Here is a 22,265-nt window from a genome sequence, read left to right as displayed (position 1 = left end):
TCGCAAATTCGGCAAAATCAGCTGGTAGTCCTCGTTCGGTTTGATCGTACTCCTGATACCGCGGCCCGGCTGGGCCGCTAAATCCGCTCCTTGGGAGTCCATGATACACACGTCCGTCACGCTCGGTGGCCGGAAGTAGAATGCCAGACCACGCCGGAACACGGCGAACAGCAGCAAGAGGACGCACAAGAAGCGCGAATGGCAATAAAACTGGCAAAAAGAAGAAAAGAAAGAGCAGGTCTCACCGAGATTTGAACTCAGATCGCTGGATTCAGAGTCCAGAGTGCTAACCATTACACCATGAGACCAAATTTTCCGACGCCGGGAATCGAACCCGGGCCTCCTGGGTGAGAGCCAGGTATCCTAGCCACTAGACCACGCCGGAACACGGCGAACAGCAGCAAGAGGACGCACAAGAAGCGCGAATGGCAATAAAACTGGCAAAAAAAGCAAAGGAAGAGGAGGTCTCACCGAGATTTGAACTCGGATCGCTGGATTCAGAGTCCAGAGTGCTAACCATTGCACTTTTTTTTTTCTTTATTGCCTGGATTTGACATTACACAACAAAATGGCGGGACACAATGAACACTTGGTGTTGATATAGTCAGCCTGCCAGGGGCTGGCTTCGTCACATTCAAATTCCTTTAGGGCCATCAAAGGCTCCACCCTTGACAGCCACTCGGGAGCCTCGCCAACAGATTTGACACTCTCAACAAAACGGTGCACAGTTTCACGAAAATAAATTCATGCTGGCCTCGCGTCGGGATCACAGTAATATCCTGCCATTCTCGCGCGCCAAATGCTGTGGAGGCCCAGCAACATTATCAGATCGAAAGGTACTCCGTCCTCGTTTTCAATGGGCAGATACCGTATTCCATGGGGGTGAAGTGGAAATTGTTTCTTTATAGTCCTTTGAAGTACGTCCCAAAAGTAAACCCCTTCCCAACAATGCAGAAAAACGTGATCTATCGTTTCTGGTTGCTTGCAGATAAGGCAGTGATGACCCCACGGAAGAAATAAGCCCTTATCCTGTAAAAACATTTTGACTGATAACGTTCCAGTGTGCAACTTGAAAAAAAAAGTTTTAACCCCTGGGTCAACGTGCATTCCCTTTACCCTCTTTACCACATTCCTTCCAGGGCCTCCACTGTACAAGGCCCTATACATGGGTTCCGGCAAGACAACTTCACATAAATCCTTATACAATTTTTGCTTGTTCACTGTAGATAAATATTCGTTGGAAAACCTCGTTGAGAGAAATCGGACACTTGCGACAACTTCTCTGAAGTACCCAAAAATTCCGCCCGATAGGGTTTCGGTTGCAACAACAAAGTCAGGCAGCGCGCGCCCCAGCCTTACTTGGCACACGGTGCGCAAAAACGGATCACTGACATCACGCAGAAACATAAATCTGTTAACAATCTGCCGCAAGAAAAGGTGTCCCAGACCCACTCCACCATCCTTCACTTTTCTAAACAAATTCGTCCGGCTGCACCTTTCCCATTGTGCAGCCCACACAAAAACAGCAAAAATTCGATGTAGCTTTTGTATGCTCATTCTTCCACAATGCAACACTTGCATCGCATACCACACCTTACTGATAAAGAAAAGGTTGCACACGGTGGCTCTAGGGAAAATTGATAAGCATGTTCCTTTCCATCTTTCCGCCTTCTCACGCGCATCCTGGGTCTGCACTCTCCAATATGTTTCGCTATCGCGATAGCTTTCTAGCGGTACTCCAAGGTACTGTGTTGGGGTCTTCACCCAGGGTACGTTTGCAAAGTGGTTCATCGTCGTTTGCCATGCTCCGTGCCAGAGCCCCACTGACTTAGACCAGTTCACTCTGCTGCCAGAGGTTTTGCAGAATTCAGCGACACATTCAACGGCCTCTGTTACGCCTTCTCGATTAACGGAAAAAACCGCTAAATCATCCGCATATGCCAGCAGCTTCACCTCCGAAGCTTGCAGTCGAAAACCAGTTAATCTCTCGTTTTCGATGATGTCTAAACACAAAGTCTCGATGTAGATAGCAAACAGAAGAGGGCTGAGGGGGCAGCCTTGACGTACCGAACGCTGCACACGAATGGGGGCCCCCCAGACTCTGGTTAACAGTCAATCTCGTCGTACAGTTCCGATACGCCAAGGCGACTCCCTCCCGGATAACATACCCAACATTCACATAATCAAGTATGCACAGCAAAATTTTATGCGCGACACAGTCGAACGCCTTTTCGAGATCAAGCTGCAAGATGGCAACGCGACTATTTGTAAAATCACAGCACTCGAGCACACATCTTGCCTTGTGTATGTTAGAAAGAATAGACCGGCCTTTTATCCCGCACGTTTGGTGGGGGCCAACAATTTCCTGGATTACACTCTGTAACCTTTGCGCCAACACCTTCATATAAATTTTATAACCGACATTTGTGAGAGCAATTGGCCTGTACCCTGTTACGTGTCGTAACTTGTCAGCTTCATCCGTTTTCGGAATTAGGACAGTATGTGATTTACCATAAGACGGAGGCAATTCACGTACGTCGTAAGCTTCATTAAATACCGTCTTCAACACTGGTGCGATTCTGCTCTTAAATGATTTGTAAAACGCCGCGCCCAACCTGTCTGGTCCTGGTGACCTCCCAGAATTTAAATTGTCTATTGCCATTTCTACCTCTGATTCGGTTATTGCCTGCTCTAAAACGTCTTTCTGCTCGTCGCTGAGTCGCGGCAGTGCCCCAAGAAACCTGTTCTTAAACGTATTTATGTCTGCATCCTGTAATGCGAAGAGCGCCTCATAGTATTCAAAAAACGCACGCTGTATATGTTCGCTTTCGTCTGATAAGATGCCACCCCATTCTATGCTATCAATGTGATTTCGCCGAGCATGAGCCTTTTCAATTCCCAACGCTCGTTTCGACGGCGTCTCCACTGCTGCTATATCTTCCGCTCTGGCCCGCACCAATGCTCCACGATAACGGTCCTCTTCTATTAGTTGAATTTTCTGCTTTATTTTCCTAATGTCATCGATCCATTTACCTGGCGCTTCACTTTCCTTTTCTAGCAGTTTTGCAAGCATACATCTTAGATTGCGTTCGTTTAGATTCTCTTCGTACGCAATGGCACTAGATCGTTCGACTGCTTTAATTTTAACCTGTTCTTTGCAAAGTTCCCACTGTTGCCATTTTCTCAGTTCACTACTAGGCTCTATTTTGCTTATTTCTTCAATTACTGCACAGCTGAATTCATCGTCCTTAATTACCTTGTTATTTATTTTCCACATATCCCAACTAAAAGCACTGCCCCGTTTTTTCAATCCTATCCCACATACTACTAAACAGTGGTCCGAAAAAGCCACCGGCACTGCATGGTAACTGTTACATTTTGGAATCACATCCAGCGATACATAAATGCGGTCAAGCCGAGCATGGCTTGTCCTCTGAAAGTGTGTGTACTTCACGCCGCGCGCGCCTTGCAAACACTCTGCCACATCCTCAAGGTTCCATTTATCTATGATTTGCGACAGTATCTTCGTGCTTGCGTCCCTGAACACCCTTGCACTGGTCTTATCGCAGCCACTTAGGACGCAGTTCAAGTCGCCCATGACGATAAGCTGTTTCTCGGAACAAAGACGCTGTTCAACACTTTGAAAAAACGCATCCCTTTCGTCCGTAACATTTGGTGCGTACACACAGACAATTCGCCACTCAATGTTCTTCAATGTAAAATCGATAGCGACACAGCGACCTGACGGACACGAGAAATGAGCTTGCACGACAAGACCCGGCAACGTCTTTACAAAAAGGACGCTGCCAGCAGATGTACCTATCGCATGACTCACTACAGCGTAGAATCTAGACGTGAAACGTCGCACCATGCTCCCGGTCTCTTCTTCCCCTTCTACTTTTGTCTCCTGCACGGCCAGTAAGTCAATATCGTGCTCTGTTAAAAGCCGGTAAACTTGGCTTTGCTTTTTCTTTCCTGCCAAGCCCCTAACATTGAGTGTGGCTACTTTCAACGGGGTTACAGAAGCCATTGTCGCAAATAGTGAAGAGGCCAAGAGCATGGTGCTTACCCCACCCGTCTAGCGCATGGCTAGACGCCGTCGTTGCCACCGGAGCCATCCGGTGCAGGCCCCTGACCTTGCCGCGGGGCTGCCTTATCGCCGGCACGCTTGTCCGCCAAAACGTTGGGTTTCGGTCTGAAAGATGACCGTCGGGATTGAGCAGTTTTTGCTGGCGGCTCCTCACCACTGAGAGCTGCCGCCTTGTCCCCTTCGTTGTCGGTCAGGCCATGAGGGCGCTTGGCTGGGGCGGTGCCGCTCACTGAACGGGCGGAGCTCTGGTCCTGCTGTTCCTCGCTGATCATTGGCTCGGCGTCCTTAGTTGCCAAGACGTTCTCCCCGTCTGCCGACGTGCTCGCCTGACTCGAAGGTAATTCTTCCTCTTCGAGTGGCTTCCTTTGGTTGCCGGGTCCACAAATGTCTCCGCTGGGAGGCCCTGATGCGTCGGTCGTCCCGGCAGCCTTGCCAACTTCCACGGCTCCTTTCGCCGCCTCCTCCGCCTCGACGACGTTCATCAGAAGCTCTGCCGTGTCGTCTCTCGATACCGCACCGGTAGCCACCGCGTATGTGCGAACACACTCGCTGTCACCGTGGCCATAACGCCTGCATTTGGAGCACCGGGGTACCTTGCATTCACGTCGAACGTGACCCGTGCCGCGGCACCGTAAGCACTGCATAGGCCGCCCAGGCACCACAACAAGGGACAACTCGCCGGCGACGCGTAACTGGTGTGGCAGGTCGTCAACCTTCATACCGGGTTTCAGCTTCAGGAGAACAGTCCTGGTTGTAGACCCCTTCTCCTTGACGCCTGAAACACGCCAACGCTCCCGGGTCACCTCCGTTACATTCCCAAAAGCCGCAAGAGCCGTCCGAATGTCGTCGTCGGCTACACCGTGCAGCATCCAGTGCAGCCGTAGTTTCACCTGTTGGTCGGCAGGATCGATGATAATGCAGCGCCGTCCTTTGACATCCAGTTCCTTTAACGCTGCCAACTTCTTCGTTGCCTCGGTGCTGTTGAGCTCAACCGCCCAAACGTGGTTTACCTGATACGCCTTCAACGCCACAACGTCGGGGCGCGCACCAGCGTTGGCGAGGGCGTCGCGGAAATCCTCGACCCTGTAGGGCCTAACTCGCACGTCGCCGTGCAAAAACACGGTGTTTAGAACAACACGACCGGTAGGCAACGTAGGCAAAACGATTTCGTACTCCTGTCCTTCCTTATCTTCAATCCTGTTTCCGCGGCCATCGACGGCCGCTATCGCCGCTCCGTGGGAGCTCATGATCCTGCGTCCGTACACGCCAGTGGCCGGAAGTAGAATGACCACCACGCCGGAACACGGTGAACAGCAGCAAGAGGACGCACAAGAAGCGCGAATGGCAATAAAACTGGGAGAAAAAAGAAAAGAAAGAGCAGGTCTCACCGAGATTTGAACTGGGATCGCTGGATTCAGAGTCCAGAGTGCTAACCATTACACCATGAGACCAAATTTTCCGACGCCGGGAATCGAACTCCGGCCTCCTGGGTGAGAGCCAGGTATCCTAGCCATTAGACCACTCCGGAACACGGTGAACAGCAGCAAGAGGACGCACAAGAAGCGCGAATGGCAATAAAACTGGCAGAAAAAAGAAAAGAAAGAGCAGGTCTCACCGAGATTTGAACTCGGATCGCTGGATTCAGAGTCCAGAGTGCTAACCATTACACCATGAGACCAAATTTTCCGACGCCGGGAATCGAACCCGGGCCTCCTGGGTGAGAGCCAGGTATCCTAGCCATTAGACCACGCCTTTTTTTTATTGCCGACTAGACAGGAAAATCAAATACAAAACATTAATAGGTGCTATCTGAACAACGACAGCACTCATAGGTTAAAACCATTTCAGGGCAACAAGTTCATTCCGAATAGTATACCATTCAGGTTTGTCGCCTTGTTCCTTATACATATCTCTCAGGTAAGCAATACTCTCAACAAAATACTCCCTAGCAGGTAGCACATTTTCATCTGCGTGATGGACACCCATCCGTGTCTTTCATACACCATGCAGTACTAACAGCGTGAACAGATCATACGGTACACCTTCGTTGACAACTGGCAAAAAACGGATGCCATACGGCGTTACTGGAAGGTCTTTCTTTAACGTCCTTTGCAGGATGTCCCACATAAAGACTGCATCCCAACAGTCCAAGAACGTATGGTCTACAGTTTCAGGCTTGCGGCATATCATACAGTTTGTGGACCATGGGACATACATGGTCTGTTCTGAAAGTAGTAGGACTCATTTTTTTAAACAAAAGTTATTCAAGAGAATAGTACAAACGATTACAATTTTTCAAGGTAGCACCCTTCCGCACCGACACGCTGCTGCCAATGAGTTTCACAGTATTCGTACGCCTCCAGGAACGCCTGGACCGGAGTGCTGTTTAACTCCCTCGTCACGGCCTGTTGAACTACCTCTACCGATCCGTAATGTTTCCCCTTGAGCGTCGATTTTATTCTCGGGAATAGAAAAAAGTCTGCCGGGGCCAAGTCGAGACTGCAGGGGGGCTGAGGCAGCGTTGCCGCCTTGTGCTGGACAAAAAATCGGGGTCCTCGTTCACATGATGAAGAAGATCCACCGGTTGGCCTTTTCCTCCTCTGACAACACTCCCGGCACCAACTTCGCGCACGCTTTCCTCATGGATAAGTTTTCTGTCACGATCTCAAAAACTTGGGTTTGAGGAATGCTCAAGTCATCAGAAATCATTCTGATACTCATTCTACGATCACTGTTAAGTAAATGTTTCACTCGCTACACATTTTCGTTGGTCTTGCTGGTCGAAGGGCGTCTGGAGCGGTCGTCTTCCTCCAGCCTTTCCTTACCTTCTCGGAACAGCTTGTGCCACTCAAAAAACACCTGATCTACCCATGGAAGCGTCACCGTAGGCCTCCTTATTCATTTTGTGAGTCTCTCTGCCCGTTTTACCAAGATTCACTCAAAATTTGGTCGCGTATCGCTGATCCAGTAAACGCTCGATGATTCTGCGTGACGAGACGTTTCGACAGGGGTACACAGTACAAGCGACCTCCTCTCTTCAACGGCCAAGAGCCGACTGCCGATTTTCCCCAGCATTCCCAATATCCCCCTTCAACGATCCTGCACGCGCAGACAACCTCTCGTCCGCCCGTTCGCCCAGGAAAAAACCAGTCCTACTACTTTCAGAACAGACCCTGTATATCCCTTTCTCCTCCAACCGTGGTTTCAAGGGGAGTGTGCCACTATGTAAGTGGAAAAAGAAAGTTTTCACCGATGGTCGCACGGCCGTCTTCTTAACCCTTTTAAGAACATCCCCACCCTGACCGTCACCATTCATTATGCGATAAATTGGCACTGGTAACATCATATCTGAGAGGTCCATATACATCCGCCTACGTTTTACCCCACTAAGGTACTGCATCGAGAAACGCGCTTTCAGTATTTTAAAAGCTCCAACGACTTCACGCAAATGCTCATGCAAACCTCCACGAAGAAACCCGCGCGCACACACCAGAAATTCGGGTAAAAAGTTTTGCAGCCGCACCTGCAACACTGTCCTCAAAAAGGGATCATTTTGGTCACGCAGGAACATGAATATCGAGACAACTTGCCTTAAGAACAAATTCACAAGACCCAACCCACCGTTCTGCACTGAGCGAAACAAGTTGGTGCGGCTCGTTCGCTCCCAGGTTGATCCCCACACAAACACAGCTAACACTCTGTGCAGCTTCTGAACACACATTCTTGTCAAACATCGCCTGCAGCACGTACCACACTTTCGCGACAATGAAAAGGTTACACACTTGCGCGAGCAAAAATGGAAAAATCCCTGCCACCCCATTTTGTTGTTTTCAAACGGACCTGCTCGGTTTCTTCTTGCCAGTACTGTGTCGTGTCCTTTTAGTGCTGAAGTGTAACGCCTAGGTATTTTGTAGGCGCGTCTGACCACTGAACATTTTCAAATAAGGAGTGTCTTCCCACGCTCCCTGCCAGAAACCCACGCATTTGTTCCAGTTTATAACACTGCCGGTACATCGGCAGTATGATGTGGCATCGTTCAGGGCCTCCCTGACACTTTCTTTGTCTTCGCAAATAATAGCAATATCATCAGCGTATGACAGCACCTTCACTTCTGTTGACATTAGCCGGAAGCCTCTAACCCTTTTATTGTACAGCACCTTCAAGCTAAACGGCTCCAGATAGATGGCAAAGAGTAAGGGGGATAAGGGCCTGACAGAAGAATGGATTTCGATACAATCAGTGAGTTTTTTGTTTACTACAATATTCGCGAAACACCCCTTATATGCCATTCTGACACCATCCGAAATCACTGAGCCCAAGTTTACGTAATCTAATATGCTGAAAAGTGTGCCGTGATGGACGCGATCGAAAGCTTTTTCCAGATCAACCTGTAACACTGCTGCCCGTCTTGAGAAAACGTCGCAACACTCTAAAATGCTCCCGATGATATGAATGTTAGTAGTTATTGTCCTTCCTTTGATGCCACAAGTCTGATGGGGTCCCACTATATCTTTGATGACAGTTTGCAATCTCCTGGCTAGCACCTTCATATAGATTTTATAATCCACATTCGTTAACGTTATAGGTCTGAAAGACGAAACCGACTGCTGCTTCTCGCGATCATTGCTCTTTGGAATTAGGACTATGTGCGCTCGTCGGAAAGACGATGGCAGCTCTTTCTTTTCGTACGCCTCCATTAAAACGGCGTGTAGCGCGTCTGCCACTTCTTGTCGGAACCGCTTATAGAAAGCCGCACTCAACCCGTCTGGACCAGGTGTCTTGCCCGGACTAAGATCATCTATGGCTTTTTCAATTTCTTGGACACTAATTGGCACCTCTACAATTGATTTTCTTTCATCATCGAGTTCTGGCATGAGCGACAAAAACGAGCTTTCAAAACCCTCTGCCAGTTTTTTGCTGCACCCAAATAATTCAGCGTAGTGTTCAACGAACGCCCGTTTAATCACTTCCTTGTCTCGGGTGAGGGCATTTTCGAATCTTATCTCTTGGATATCATTTTTCGCTGCGTAGCTCTTTTTGTCCGCTAGTGTCCTCTTCGTTGACATTTCGCTAACCCAAAGCTTTTCTGCCCATGCCCGTATAACTGCTCCCTTGTATTTAGCATTGTCTAGCACTTCCAGCTGCCTCCGAACTTCTCTGATTTCTTTACTGCGCAGTCCCGGCTGCGCACATTCTTGACTGAGTAACAGATCCAGCTGGCATTGTAATTGCTTCTCTGCCTGTTTTATTTTGTGTTGTTTTGCAGTACTGTGTTCGATTGCGCTTATCTTAACGCTTTGTTTGAAACACTCCCACGCGTAAACAAAATTATTTGCCCCACTTGTCAGTACTTCTCTTATGCTATCTTGTGTCTTACTAACGAAGCTCTCGTCTTCGAGAAGTTCGTTATTCATCTTCCAAAGATGCCAGTTAAAGCGCGAATTCCTTTGTTTTGCAACTAGTGTAAACATAACCAGACTATGGTCACTGAATGATACATGTTTCACCATGTAATGGGTACACATTGGCACAAGGGCTACGGATATGTAAGCCCTATCAAGTCTAGCGTGGGAATCGCGCGCAGACTAGAATTTGATAGCAGCAAACCTATATCTTCTAACTTCTGCTCTGTGACCAGCGTGTTTAAGTAAGAAGCGCTGTAGTCGCGCACATGCTGTCTCCTTGCTCTATCTTCAGGCGTGCAAACACAATTAAAGTCGCCAAGTAAAACACAATTTCGCTCGGCACTGAAATGGGGAACAAGTTCCTCAAAGAACACTCTGCGCTCTTGTTGTTTGTTCGGGGCATATATACAGATTACTCGGCATTTCATTTGAGCAAAGAAAAAATCGCAAACTACAAGACGACCACTTGCGTTTAGTTATACACATTCTACAACAATGCCAATACTGTTTCGCATCATCAGCAAAACACCCCCAGAAGTTCCAACGGCATGGCTCACACAGATATCATATCTGGATCGAAAAGTTAACAACATGCGCGGAGTTTGCTCTTCAGATTCTACTTTTGTCTCTTGTATAGCTGCAATGTCGATGTTATTTTCTAGAAGAAGACGGTTAAGTTGATACTGCCGCCGCTTTGCGGCTAGCCCTCTCACGTTAAGCGTGGCTATACGTAATGCTGCATCTTTTTTCCCCTCCATCTTTTCTTTTCAAAGCAAATTGTACCGCTCATTGTTTACTTTGGGAACAAGGAGGCTACGCGCAGAAACGTCGCTGGACTCACAACAGTCTATGGTTGCGCTGACTAGGCAACTTGCAAGGCGACGCTGCCGGTTGTCCATCGATGCTCCCGCTGCACGCGAGGGCTCCCAGGTGCACGCGGTCGATCGAAAAGTACGGAGGCGGCTTGGCCGCCTCTCGCGGGTCGGGCGGAACGTTAGGCCGCGGCTTGAAAGACGGATGCCTCACTCCAGGAGCTTTCGTCGGTGGTTCTTCAGCGCCTTCATCGGGGGCATGCGGTGCATCGGAATTTTTTTCTCGTGGTCGCTTTCCAGCCTGACTGCTACTTGCAGCCATGGAGACCACCATTTCCTCCTGCTGGCTTTCAGCGTTCGCAGAAGCCTCGTTAGATCGGGCAGCGGCGTCTTCCAACAAAGCAGCCGTCTCTTCAGACAATCCGTCTTGCAGCAGACTGGATGCGGGCTTGAGCCGCCCGCTCCGCTCTTCGACACTGGTTGAAACGGGCACCAATGTCTCCAAAGCGTTGTCTGTCTTTCCCGTCGCAGCTTCTTCGGCGTCCAGCTCGTCCATCATGAGCTCGGACGCTTTTTCGTTAGAAGAGAGCCCGGTCACGCTGGCATACGTTCGCGCACACTCACTCTCCTCATGCCCGAAACGACGGCACGCACCACACCGCGGAATTTTGCATTCCCGCCGAACATGACCCTTGCCACGGCAGCGCTAGCAGAGGGTGGCCCTGCGCGGCACCACAACGAGGGCCAATTCACCAGCGATGCTCACCTGATGCGCGCCAAGTCGTCCAGCTTGACTCCCGCTTTCAGGGAAAGAGACAACAGGCGCGTTGTCGTCCCTTTGCCGGTGACGCCTTGTACGCGCCAACGCTCAGCCTTGACCTCAGTTACTTTTCCGTACGGCACAAAGGCCGCTCGCACGTCTTCGTCTGGCACCCCAGGAAGCAGCCAGTGAATCTTCATTCGAACATCTTGGTTTGCTGGATCAATTATCAAACACCGACGTTCCTTCCCCTGAATTTCCCCAGCGGCGAGCATTGCGAAAGTCACCGCCCACACGTGACTCATCCGATACGCCCCCAAGGCAGTCATGTCAGGGAGCAACTCGACATGAGCCAATGCGTCGCGGAAATCCTCGACGCGATACGGTCGTGCACGAATGTCACCATGAAGAAAAACTGTATTAAAAACAATACGACCTGTAGGCAAACTTGGTAGGATGACCTCGTACTCGTTTTCAGCTTCAAAAAACCTGTTTCCGCGGCCAGACACGGCCGCTGTACCGCTCCTACGGAGCCCGTCATCACACGTCCGTACGCTGCCGCGGGCCGGAAGTGGAAATCCACTAGACCACGCCGGAACACAGTGAACAGCAGCAAGAGGACACACAAGAAGCGCGGATGGCATTAAAACTGGCAAAAAAAAGAAAAGGAACAGGAGGTCTCACCGAGATTTGAACTCGGATCGCTGGATTCAGAGTCCACAGTGGTAACCATTGCACCATGAGACCAAATTTTCCGACGCCGGGAATCGAACCCGAGCCTCCTGGGTGAAAGCCAGGTATCCTAGCCACTAGACCACGCCGGAACACGGTGAACAGCAGCAAGAGGACACACAAGAAGCGCGGATGACATTAAAACTGGGAAAAAAAAGAAAAGGAAGAGCAGGTCTGACCGAGATTTGAACTCGGATCGCTGGATTCAGAGTCCAGAGTGCTAACCATTACACCATGAGACCAAATTTTCCGACGCCGAGAATCGAACCCGGGCCTCCTGGGTGAGAGCCAGGTATCCTAGCCACTAGACCACGCCGGATTTTTTTTCTTTATTGCCAGGCTCACAACAACAATACAGATCATAAACAAAACAATGATAAAAGTGCCGCCAGTCCTTTGGCCGACACGTGTGGTTTAAAATTGTTTCATAGTAACCAAATCGTCAAGTACATTCAGCCAATCCGGAGGATTAGATTGGGCTCGGTATACATCTCTGATATAAGCCACGGTCTCAATGAAGTTTTCTCGGACGGGACGTGTATTGACGTCTGCGTGCCGTACCTGCATTCTGGTCTTCCATAAACTATGGAGGGCAAGGAGCATTATCATATCATACGGTACTTCTTTGTTGTCGACAGGTAGAAATCGGATGCCATAGGGATCTATTGGGAGTTCCTTTTTTATCGTTCTTTGAAGAACATCCCAATGAAATATTGGGTCCCAACAGTCTATGAAAATATGTTCAATTGTCTCTGGTTTCTTGCACAGAAGACAATTCGTTGTCCACGGGACAAATATTCCTTTTTTCTCAAGCCAAGTTTTCACTGGAAGTGTCCCAGTATGTAATTTGAAGAAAAAGGATTTCGCCGCTGCTTTAACTGGCATCCGCCTTACTCTTTTTAAAACGTCGCTTCCAGGACCTCCATAGTACACAGAACGGTACACAGGCACAGGTAACATGATATCAAGGAGGTCTGCATAGAGTTGACGTCTTGAAACGGAAGAAAGATATTCCATCGAAAATCGGACACTCAACATTCTAAACGCACATACCGTCTCGCGTAGGTAGCCAGTGATTGCTGTACCTGCTTCTGTGCAGGATGATACAATGAACTGGGGTAACATTTTACGCATCCTCACTTGCAAAACAGTTCGCAAAAACGGGTCATGCTAGTCTCGAAAATATAGAAACCGCGATACTATCTGGCGTAGAATTAAATGAACGAGACCCAAGCCTCCGCTTCTGAGAGGTCGAAACAAATTTGTGCGGCTCATTCATTCCCAAGTAGAAGTCCAAATAAAAACAGCAAAAACACGATAAACTTTCTGGATATTGACACGGGACACAGGCAAAACATTCATGATATACCATATTTTGGAAACTAGAAAAACGTTACAGATACTAGCTCGCGAAAACATAGATAAATCTCTGCCCTGCCATCCTTCCGCTTTTTCACGTACTCGATTTGTTTCTTCTGTCCAGTACCGCTTAGTGTCTCGGTAACAGCACAGTGGTACATCGAGGTACTTTGTAGGCAATAGCGACCACTTCATCAGAGCGAAGTATTCCGGCCTGTTGTCCCAGTGCCCGTGCCAAAAGCCTGAACTTTTTTCCCAGTTAATTTGGCACCCAGTCTGTTTGCAGTATTTCCCTACAATAGTAACAACTTCACGTATACTATCTTTATCTGAACAGAAAACAGCGATGTCATCCGCATAGGCTAGGACCTTAACATGAGCGTCCTGAAGCTTAAAACCAACCACCCTATCACTTTGAAGCAGAGCTAAACACATCGGTTCAAGGTACAGCCCAAATAGCAGCGGTGATAGCGGGCAACCTTGTCTCACCGATGAGTGCACATTCACGCTCTCGGTAAGATTGCCATTTACGATGACACGCGTCGTACAAGATGCGTATGACATCTTAACGCCATCCAGTATCACTCGGCCCACATTGGTGTGCTCAAGGACGCAAAACAAAACTGCGTGCGACACTCGATCAAAAGCCTTTGCCAGATCGAGTTGCAGCATAGCAACACGACCTTCAAAAGCATCGCAACACTCCAGAACACTGCGGGTAACATGAATGTTAGTATTTATCGTGCGGCCTTTGATGCCACAAGTTTGGTGCGGGCCTATCAAAAGAGTAATCACTTTCTGTAGTCTGTTTGCTAGTACCTTGGTGAATATTTTGTAGTCTACGTTGGTGAGGCTAATTGGGCGATAGGACCCCACCAACAGGCGTTGTTCAGGTTCATCAGTTTTAGGAATTAGAGTAATGTGCGAAGTGCCAAAGGACAGCGACACTCTTTGCTTATCATACGCTTCTGATATTACACAATGTAAAAGAAGGGCCAGTGATGCCCTAAAGGCTTTGTAAAAACCTGCAGTTAACCCGTCCGGTCCAGGTGCTTTTCCGGACTGTCGGTTCTTCAAGTCTTGCTTTTTTCTCCTCATCAAGCGTTGACATAAGCGGTAAAAAGTCAGCTTCAAACTCTCCTTCAACGTTTCTTTCCTGTCCTAACAACTCACTAAAATATTCAACAAATGCTTGCTGTATGGTTCTGCTCAACGTTACTAGACTAGCTTCAGTTGTCAAACTCTCCGCCTGCGCCCTTACTGCCGGTGTCTCCACTCCCTTGCCCGCCGCCAGATGGCGGCGCCGCTCCATCCAGCTCCACAGCAGACGCCCCGCCGTAGCCTAGCGTTCGTGCAGACGAGCAGCTTGTGTGCGTTTCACGCTCGCTCGCGTTGTTCCTTGTGGTATTTGTGATAGTAGGCAAAATCGGTATCCACATACAGGTGCTTGTCATGTTTCCTCGTTGCTTTTACTGGAAGACTAGATCCCTGGCGCTGTTCCAGGTACCTAGCAAAAAATGCACGCATGTCGCTAAATCAAGTTGAATGACGCGTGCACCAGGGTCCTGAAAGTGCAGGCATAACCTGACACGACTGAGAGTATTCTCTGACAGCGCTGAAGCTCTCTTAGTCGGTCCATCCTTCATGCTTTACGGGCTGGTCTCGCGTCCCCGTGCGGCAGAAGCAATGTGTTCCCAGCACACGTTCGCTTGTTTATGCCGATACCAATTCAGGGCCAATTGCAGAGCTCAGAAGTCGCGGCGCGATTTCTGGGTCTTGTGCTGTGGCCTAATCACTTTGATCTGGAGCAGTTATAGACCACATTGTAAAAAAAAAATGTGCGACCCACAAAAATAACAGCCCAACTTTGTTGTGAATCAACGAACATTTTATTAAAGAAAATTAAGTAAAAAACAACCGTATGGCCCACGTATATAACTAAGATAAACCTTATCATAAGGGAGATAATCTAGGCCAAATGATTTGAGCCCACTTGGGCCATTTACACCTAAAGCAGCTTGCCACGTTTCCTCGCTGCTTTTACTTCAAGGCTGGATCCCCGCCACTGCTCCAGGAACCTAGCATAAAAATGCATGCGCGTGGCTAAATAAAACTGAATGATTCGTGCACTGAGTTCCTGAAAGTGCATTGGGCACCCAACACGACTGAGCGTATTCTCTGACAGCTCTCCTAGGATGGTCCAGAACAAGTCAGCAAACACCTTGTTAGACTTTGTTTGCCGCTGTATAATACATTCAATTCCTGACAACGTACAAGTTAGGGCTCCAGAGGGGTTCTTCAGAGCGCCAGGCACAAATGACCTAAGTTCGGTGAGAATGGCTGCCGGTGGAACATCTGATGCAGCTACCAAAGTAGCATGGCAGTCACTGCAGTCCGTCATCTCCGCAGACTTCTTAGCAACGTAGCCGCCAAGATAGTGGAGAACAGCTGTAGATGCAAAAGGGCGGCTGCCGCTCTGTTGGAGGGAATCAGCGTCTGCCTCCTCCTGCAGGTCAATCTGGCTAATAATTGCGGCGAGCTTCCGCTGATGATCTTCTTTTCGGGACAAAGCCTCCAACTTCTTTTTGCTAAGGGTCTCCTCCACAGTCACAAGAACCGGATCAGCATCTCCGGAGCAGTTGCCTTTCAGTGCCATTTTTAATGGTGTGTAAAGGCTCAGGAGCCTGAAAATTTGCCCAAAGTGTGTGATTGTAGGGTGGTCTTCATCACCACCGAAGCTTCTCACCACGCCAAAGAAGCACTACAAAAAAGAAGAGGTCAGTCTTTGGACACAGTCGCCAAAACATGGTAATTTCAAAACAAAGAGACACGATAAGGGTTACCTCTAACGGGTCCTGGTTGAGCTTCGCAGTCAGCACATATCTGACGCCCTTGTCATGTAGCCAAGTTACGATGTCGAGGACTGACATTAGCGTCACTCGAAGAGATTCGGTCGTCATTTGAGAGGCAAACAGCTTTGTGTTATTCTTAACACTCTCCTTTTCTGTTGAGTTCAGCATGTCGAGGAAGTCGATGATCACCTGAATTTCAAAGTGAAATGGCATGTAGCATGTCGTTTTGAACTAGTAGACACCCTAAGCACATAAAAACACTTTTTGTACCTTGAGTTGTGGCGAATTCTTGCGTATGCCTTCGGCTGGGCACTTGACATTTAATGCATCAAAGAGGTCATTCATCCGCCTTGTGAAGCTCTCCGTGCCTTCTGTACCCTCAAAGCCAGGTTTCTGTTGCTCCCGGTAGAACTTCAGGCCCACAGCGACGCTCCTGCTGAATAGCTGAGAGCAATGTTCATTATCACCTATATGTTTCAGTTAAAACCCATGATCAGAGTGGACAGTACATTTCAAGGCAAAGGCTTTGCTGCTACCGTGCCGAGATAGCAACTGCAAAAAGATGATACAAAGCAGAAGGCACACTTGTCATACCTGTGTTGCAAGCCGGACGTTCATCTTCTCGAGCTTCTTCGGATTCACATGAGATGCCGTCAACCTTGGAACGACCTTTAGCTGTTCTTTCTCTTCAATGTCGTGAAGTTTCCTGTAGTGCTCGAAATTCACCAAGTCAGAACCAGCCTACAAAAAGCAAAAAAAAGCAAGCATTCAGGTTAGTGAAACATCACAACGTTCACATGTAAGAGAAATTTCTGAAAAGTTAGACGGGCATTACCTTTCCAAACTTGTGGGTCAAAAGATGGTTTCTTACGCACTTGACAATATGTGGCACGTCGCACAAGAAGTGAAGAGAACGTCCCTCTTCAAGTGTCGGGTGCGGGATGTTGTTGATTGGTTGACACAGCTTGCCTGATATACCGACGTGAGACCACATCGACCTGTTATTTCCTGCGCCATCGCTCACGACAGCTATGATGGTAGCACCATAGCCTTCAAGTTTGAGCACGGACTCCATAACTATTTTGGCCAGTTCAAAGCCTGGAGCAGCACCTCTGGTAGCAAAGCTGGCTACTGGCTGCACCCACCGATGAAAAAGGGGTATGAACATGATCACTAGGGCATGGTCAGCAGCAATTTGCTCCCCTGAATGGCCTCCATAGTTGACGAATCCATCAAACTTCAACGTTGATTTGTTGAAATCGACCGACTCCCGTAATTTGATCTCGTCCAATACAAGAGTGCCGCACCGCTCCACAGGACGTACATCTTTGAAAAAGGCCTTGATGGACTCAAGCGCAACCTCGTTGTACCCATACTCACAAGGTACACCAGAAAGAATTTGGTTTAGGCGGCTGGTCGTTGGAAGGGGAAGCTTCGTGCTTCGCAGAAGGTTGTAAGCTTTTGGGCTTGCGATACGAAGAAGGAGGCAGTTCATTACCCACATCCTTGTTCATTACCCACATAACTCAAGATATCCTGCTCATGGAAGTGCAAATCACACACCTTGGATTTTGCAGAGAGTTCCCGGTCGGCACGAAGAATCGCTCTGTTCCACGCCGAGCGAAGCGTCTCATTGCTTGGGGCACAGAAAAAATGGCGCTCCGAACTGTTAACATCGTTCCGGTAGCCGCTTTTGCAGCCCGGAACGCAGCACGTCGGCATCGTTTGCTGATGTTAACACATGCGGCGAAGACTAAATCTCCGTAGATGGCATGCTTGCTGAAATCCGCCGTGAACGAGCACCCGCAAAACACGCCAACGCTGCACCGCGTACTTCGTCCAGCCCGTTCTCCTAACCGGTTAGTTGAGAAGTGAAGCTGGGTGCGACTGCAGCGCCACGAAGGCGCGGGCCGGTGGCGGTTCCGCGCAGCGCCGCGGAGTTTGACAACTGAAGCTAGTCTAGTAACGTTGGGTTCTGCTGTCTGTAGTCACCCCATCCGGATATCGTATCTGTTTGATTTCTTTTTGAGAAGCATATCTTTTTTCGTCAGATAGGGCGCGTTTCGTGGGCGTTTCCCCCGCCCATAGCTTTTGAGCTCGAGCTCTTATCACTGCCGCTTTATACTTATCTGTGTCGATCTGTTGTAAGCAGTTTTTCACAGCTCTTATTTCGTTCATATGTCTTCCTGGCTGACAACTTTCACTGCTCGAGAGAAATTCAAGTCGCTCGTGAAGTTGTTTTTTTTATCCATGTTTTGATTACACCTATTTATGCAGCTTCTTTCAATTGCTTTCATCTTTACACGTTGCTTGAATTCGTCCCACTCGGCTGCAGCATTTGCCGAATTAGCTTCAATAACATTTTTTATTTCCTTATCAACATATTTAATGAATTCGTCATCTTCGAGAAGCTTTTCATTGAACTTCCATAGATTCCAATTGAATCTTTGTTTTTTCGGCTTTGTTCCTATCATTACAATTACTAGGCAATGGTCACTAAATTGAACTGGTATGACCTCATATTTCGTACACAGCGGCAAAAACTCGACTGAAACATATATTCTGTCCAGTCTGGCATGACTTTCATTCTGAAAATGCGTAAACAGTGGCCGCGTACCATCTGTGAGAGCTGCTCCCACATCTTCTAAATTGCATTCTTGTACAATCTGGTTGAGCAAGGAGGCACTCTTGTCCCTAATAGGCGGATTTTTAACGCGGTCAGCAGTACGACAGACACAGTTGAAGTCTCCGAATAGTATTACACTCTTGTCACATGAAATGTACTGCACAAGGCTATCAAAAAAGGCTACACGATCAGCTTCAACGTTCGGTGCATACACACACACTGCTCTCCAGTTGGATAGCAAAAAGGAAAAATCTACAACCAGGAAACGACCACTTTCACAAGCAACAACAGATTCAGCGGAAACTGCTAAATCATTTCGAATAAAAAGAACACACCCTCCCGATGTGCCAACAGCATGGCTGACACAAACATGGTAACGCGATAGGAAGGGAGCCACCATACGATCCGTTTGTTCCACGCTTTCGACTTTAGTCTCTTGCACGGCTACTATGTCTAGTTCTTTTTCTAAAAGCAGCCTATTAAGCTGGTATTGTCTCTTTTTTGCTCCCAACCCTCTTACGTTTAAAGTGGCAATGCGTAGCGCTGTTTTGTTGTTAGAATCCATGATTTAGTTTAAAGACCGAATCGTTTGATGTCGCCCCTGCTGGCATACTTAAATAGGGACTCACTGGGTTTGGATGACTGCTCCCATTGCGACACCGACACACAGTAGCAAAGAAACTAGCTCGGCTCTGTCCGCACAAAGTCCACTCAGCCCCTCGGAAGCTCACCATTCCAGTACCGCAGGTCTTCAGTGCCTACGGCGGCGACTTCCCGGCCGATCTTGTGTCGGCCGGTATGTTAGGGCGCGGCTTGTAACTCGGCCGTCTGGTCGATGCCGCTTTTGATGGTGGTTCCTCGTCGGCGCTGTTTCCTGTCGTCTCTGTTGCACTGCTTGCTTCGTCTCGCGGGCGCTTTCCTGCCAGACCACCAACTCCCTCTTCGTTGACTTCCATGGCGTCGCGTTGCTCTTGCGACACTTGTGTTGACTTATTATCTGGTGGCCCAGCATCCTTTTTTGTCATGCCCGCTTGCTTTGCATCGGTAGCTGCTTGCTGGGTCTTGGCTGAAGCATCATGTTCAGGTGTCGTCTTCAGCTGGGAAGATGCGGCCGGGTACACCACAGACGTGTTTTGCGTGTCAGTAGTGGCTTCCTTTGCAGCCTCTTCTGATTCGGCTTCGTCCATCAGCAGATGGGACGCATCCTCTTTGCTCACGGGCCCTGTGACGCTGGCGTAAGTTCGCGTGCACTCGCTTTCTTCGTGCCCATAGCGACGACAAGCCCCGCAACGCGGTACTTTGCAGTCCCGTCGGATGTGGCCAGTAGAATGGCACCGGAGGCAGAGAGGTGGTCGCCCGGATACAACCACCAGAGCTAATTCGCCAGCGATTGACACTTGGTGCGGAAGGTCGTCAAGCGTCATCCCTGGCTTCAGCTTGAGAGACACCAGCCGTGTCGTCGAGCCTTTGTCGGCCACACCTTGAACACGCCACCGCTCTTTCGTTACATCGGTCACTTTTCCATACGGAGCAAAAGCAAGCCTAACGTCTTCATCTGCTACTCCATGCAGAAGCCAGTGCACTTTCATACGTACTTCTTGGTTGGCCGGGTCGATAACAAGGCACCGGCGCTTTTTAACCTTGAGTTCGCCCGCACTCAGGATCTTCTTCACACCAGCCGCATCTTTGAACGTCACCGCCCATACATGGTTCATTCGATACGCCCCCAGAGCGACAACCTCTGGGAGCAACGACAGACCGGCCAACGCGTCACGAAAGTCTTCCACCCTGTATGGGCGGGCCTGTATGTCAGCGTGCAAGAAGACAGAATTCAAAACAACTCGCCCAGTTGGTAGACTCGGCAGGATAACTTGGTATACCTCGTCAGATGCAAAAACCTTGTTTCTGCGGCCGAACATGGCCGCTGTAGACGCTCCAGCGGAGCCCTGCATCCTGCGTCCGTTCACTGGCGTGGCCGGAAGCAGAATCGTTCACTAGACCACGCCGGAACACGGTAAACAGCAGCAAGAGGACGCACAAGAAGCGCGGATGGCACTAAAACTGGCAAAAAGAAGAAAAGGAACAGGAGGTCTCACCGAGATTTGAACTCGGATCGCTGGATTCAGAGTCGAGAGTGCTAACCATTACACCAGGAGACCAAATTTTCCGACGCCGGGAATCGAACCCGGGCCTCCTGGGTGAGAGCCAGGTATCCTAGCCACTAGACCACGCCGGAACACGGTGAACAGCAGCAAGAGGACGCACAAGAAGCGCGGATGGCACTAAAACTGGCAAAAAAAAAGAAAAGGAACAGGAGGTCTCACCGAGATTTGAACTCGGATCGCTGGATTCAGAGTCGAGAGTGCTAACCATTACACCAGGAGACCAAATTTTTCCGACGCCGGGAATCGAACCCGGGCCTCCTGGGTGAGAGCCAGGTATCCTAGCCACTAGACCACGCCGGAACACGGTGAACAGCAGCAAGTGGACGCACAAGAAGGGCGGATGGAATTAAAACTGGAAAAAAAAGTAAAGGAAGAGCAGGTCTCACCGAGATTTGAACTCGGATCGCTGGATTCAGAGTGCTAACCATTACACCATGAGACCAAATTTTCCGACGCCGGGATTCGAACCAGGGCCTCCTGGGTGAGAGCCAGGTATCCTAGCCACTAGACCACGCCGGAACACGGTGAACAGCAGCAAGAGGACGCACAAGAAGCGCGGATGGCATTAAAACTGGCAAAAAAAAGGAAAGGAACAGGACGTCTCACCGAGATTTGAACTCGGATCGCTGGATTCAGAGTCCAGAGTGGTAACCATTACACCATGAGACCAAATTTTCCGACGCCGGGAATCGAACCCGAGCCTCCTGGGTGAAAGCCAGGTATCCTAGCCACTAGACCACTTTTTTTTTTCTTTATTGCCTGGCTTTGACATTACACAACAAAATGGCGGGACACAATGAACACTTGGTGTTGATATAGTCAGCCTGCCAGGGGCTGGCTTCGTCACATTCAAATTCCTTTAGGGCCATCAAAGGCTCCACCCTTGACAGCCACTCGGGAGCCTCGCCAACAGATTTGACACTCTCAACAAAACGGTGCACAGTTTCACGAAAATAAATTCATGCTGGCCTCGCGTCGGGATCACAGTAATATCCTGCCATTCTCGCGCGCCAAATACTGTGGAGGCCCAGTAACATTATCAGATCGAAAGGTACTCCGTCCTCGTTTTCAATGGGCAGATACCGTATTCCATGGGGGTGAAGTGGAAATTGTTTCTTTATAGTCCTTTGAAGTACGTCCCAAAAGTAAACCCCTTCCCAACAATGCAGAAAAACGTGATCTATCGTTTCTGGTTGCTTGCAGATAAGGCAGTGATGACCCCACGGAAGAAATAAGCCCTTATCCTGTAAAAACATTTTGACTGATAACGTTCCTGTGTGCAACTTGAAAAAAAAAAAAGTTGTAACCCCTGGGTCGACCTGCATTCACTTTACCCTCTTTAACACATTCCTTCCAGGGCCTCCACTGTACAAGGCCCTATACATGGGTTCCGGCAAGACAACTTCACATAAATCCTTATACAATTTTTGCTTGTTCACTGTAGATAAATATTCGTTGGAAAAC

The 22,265-nt window shown here is 49.0% G+C and overlaps 2 protein-coding genes, 12 non-coding genes and 2 pseudogenes across 14 annotated transcripts; all 16 read right to left on the bottom strand.

Moving 5' to 3' along the window:
- Nucleotides 1-236: 236 nt before the first annotated feature.
- TRNAQ-CUG (transfer RNA glutamine (anticodon CUG)) lies at nucleotides 237-308 on the bottom strand. Its single transcript has one exon. It is a non-coding gene; the product is annotated as a tRNA-Gln (tRNA).
- A 5-nt stretch (nucleotides 309-313) lies between these two features.
- TRNAE-CUC (transfer RNA glutamic acid (anticodon CUC)) lies at nucleotides 314-385 on the bottom strand. Its single transcript has one exon. It is a non-coding gene; the product is annotated as a tRNA-Glu (tRNA).
- A 3,601-nt stretch (nucleotides 386-3,986) lies between these two features.
- LOC149354823 (uncharacterized) lies at nucleotides 3,987-5,337 on the bottom strand (annotated as a pseudogene).
- Nucleotides 5,338-5,469: 132 nt separating this feature from the next.
- On the bottom strand, nucleotides 5,470-5,541 carry TRNAQ-CUG (transfer RNA glutamine (anticodon CUG)). Its single transcript has one exon. It is a non-coding gene; the product is annotated as a tRNA-Gln (tRNA).
- Nucleotides 5,542-5,696: 155 nt separating this feature from the next.
- Nucleotides 5,697-5,768, bottom strand: TRNAQ-CUG (transfer RNA glutamine (anticodon CUG)). Its single transcript has one exon. It is a non-coding gene; the product is annotated as a tRNA-Gln (tRNA).
- A 155-nt stretch (nucleotides 5,769-5,923) lies between these two features.
- Nucleotides 5,924-8,211, bottom strand: LOC149354820 (uncharacterized; annotated as a pseudogene).
- A 3,531-nt stretch (nucleotides 8,212-11,742) lies between these two features.
- On the bottom strand, nucleotides 11,743-11,814 carry TRNAQ-CUG (transfer RNA glutamine (anticodon CUG)). The gene has a single exon. It is a non-coding gene; the product is annotated as a tRNA-Gln (tRNA).
- A 5-nt stretch (nucleotides 11,815-11,819) lies between these two features.
- TRNAE-UUC (transfer RNA glutamic acid (anticodon UUC)) lies at nucleotides 11,820-11,891 on the bottom strand. The gene has a single exon. It is a non-coding gene; the product is annotated as a tRNA-Glu (tRNA).
- Nucleotides 11,892-11,969: 78 nt separating this feature from the next.
- TRNAQ-CUG (transfer RNA glutamine (anticodon CUG)) lies at nucleotides 11,970-12,041 on the bottom strand. Its single transcript has one exon. It is a non-coding gene; the product is annotated as a tRNA-Gln (tRNA).
- A 5-nt stretch (nucleotides 12,042-12,046) lies between these two features.
- TRNAE-CUC (transfer RNA glutamic acid (anticodon CUC)) lies at nucleotides 12,047-12,118 on the bottom strand. The gene has a single exon. It is a non-coding gene; the product is annotated as a tRNA-Glu (tRNA).
- Nucleotides 12,119-12,213: 95 nt separating this feature from the next.
- LOC149354815 (uncharacterized) lies at nucleotides 12,214-12,942 on the bottom strand. The gene has a single exon (XM_089577557.1). The coding sequence runs from the start codon at nucleotides 12,931-12,933 to the stop codon at nucleotides 12,214-12,216; it is 720 nt and encodes a 239-aa protein (XP_089433683.1). The 5' UTR covers nucleotides 12,934-12,942.
- Nucleotides 12,943-19,382: 6,440 nt separating this feature from the next.
- Nucleotides 19,383-20,588, bottom strand: LOC149354814 (uncharacterized). The gene has a single exon (XM_089577556.1). The coding sequence runs from the start codon at nucleotides 20,586-20,588 to the stop codon at nucleotides 19,395-19,397; it is 1,194 nt and encodes a 397-aa protein (XP_089433682.1). The 3' UTR covers nucleotides 19,383-19,394.
- A 212-nt stretch (nucleotides 20,589-20,800) lies between these two features.
- Nucleotides 20,801-20,872, bottom strand: TRNAE-CUC (transfer RNA glutamic acid (anticodon CUC)). Its single transcript has one exon. It is a non-coding gene; the product is annotated as a tRNA-Glu (tRNA).
- Nucleotides 20,873-21,029: 157 nt separating this feature from the next.
- TRNAE-CUC (transfer RNA glutamic acid (anticodon CUC)) lies at nucleotides 21,030-21,101 on the bottom strand. The gene has a single exon. It is a non-coding gene; the product is annotated as a tRNA-Glu (tRNA).
- Nucleotides 21,102-21,248: 147 nt separating this feature from the next.
- Nucleotides 21,249-21,320, bottom strand: TRNAE-CUC (transfer RNA glutamic acid (anticodon CUC)). Its single transcript has one exon. It is a non-coding gene; the product is annotated as a tRNA-Glu (tRNA).
- Nucleotides 21,321-21,395: 75 nt separating this feature from the next.
- Nucleotides 21,396-21,470, bottom strand: TRNAQ-CUG (transfer RNA glutamine (anticodon CUG)). The gene has a single exon. It is a non-coding gene; the product is annotated as a tRNA-Gln (tRNA).
- Nucleotides 21,471-22,265: the final 795 nt, after the last annotated feature.

This window comes from Amblyomma mixtum, chromosome 3 (assembly GCF_055824585.1).
Source record: "Amblyomma mixtum isolate Tamu chromosome 3, ASM5582458v1, whole genome shotgun sequence".
Taxonomy (NCBI): Eukaryota; Metazoa; Arthropoda; class Arachnida; order Ixodida; family Ixodidae; genus Amblyomma; species Amblyomma mixtum.
The sequence above is the reverse complement of the archived record's forward strand: the minus strand, read 5'-3'. Positions and strand labels throughout refer to the sequence as shown.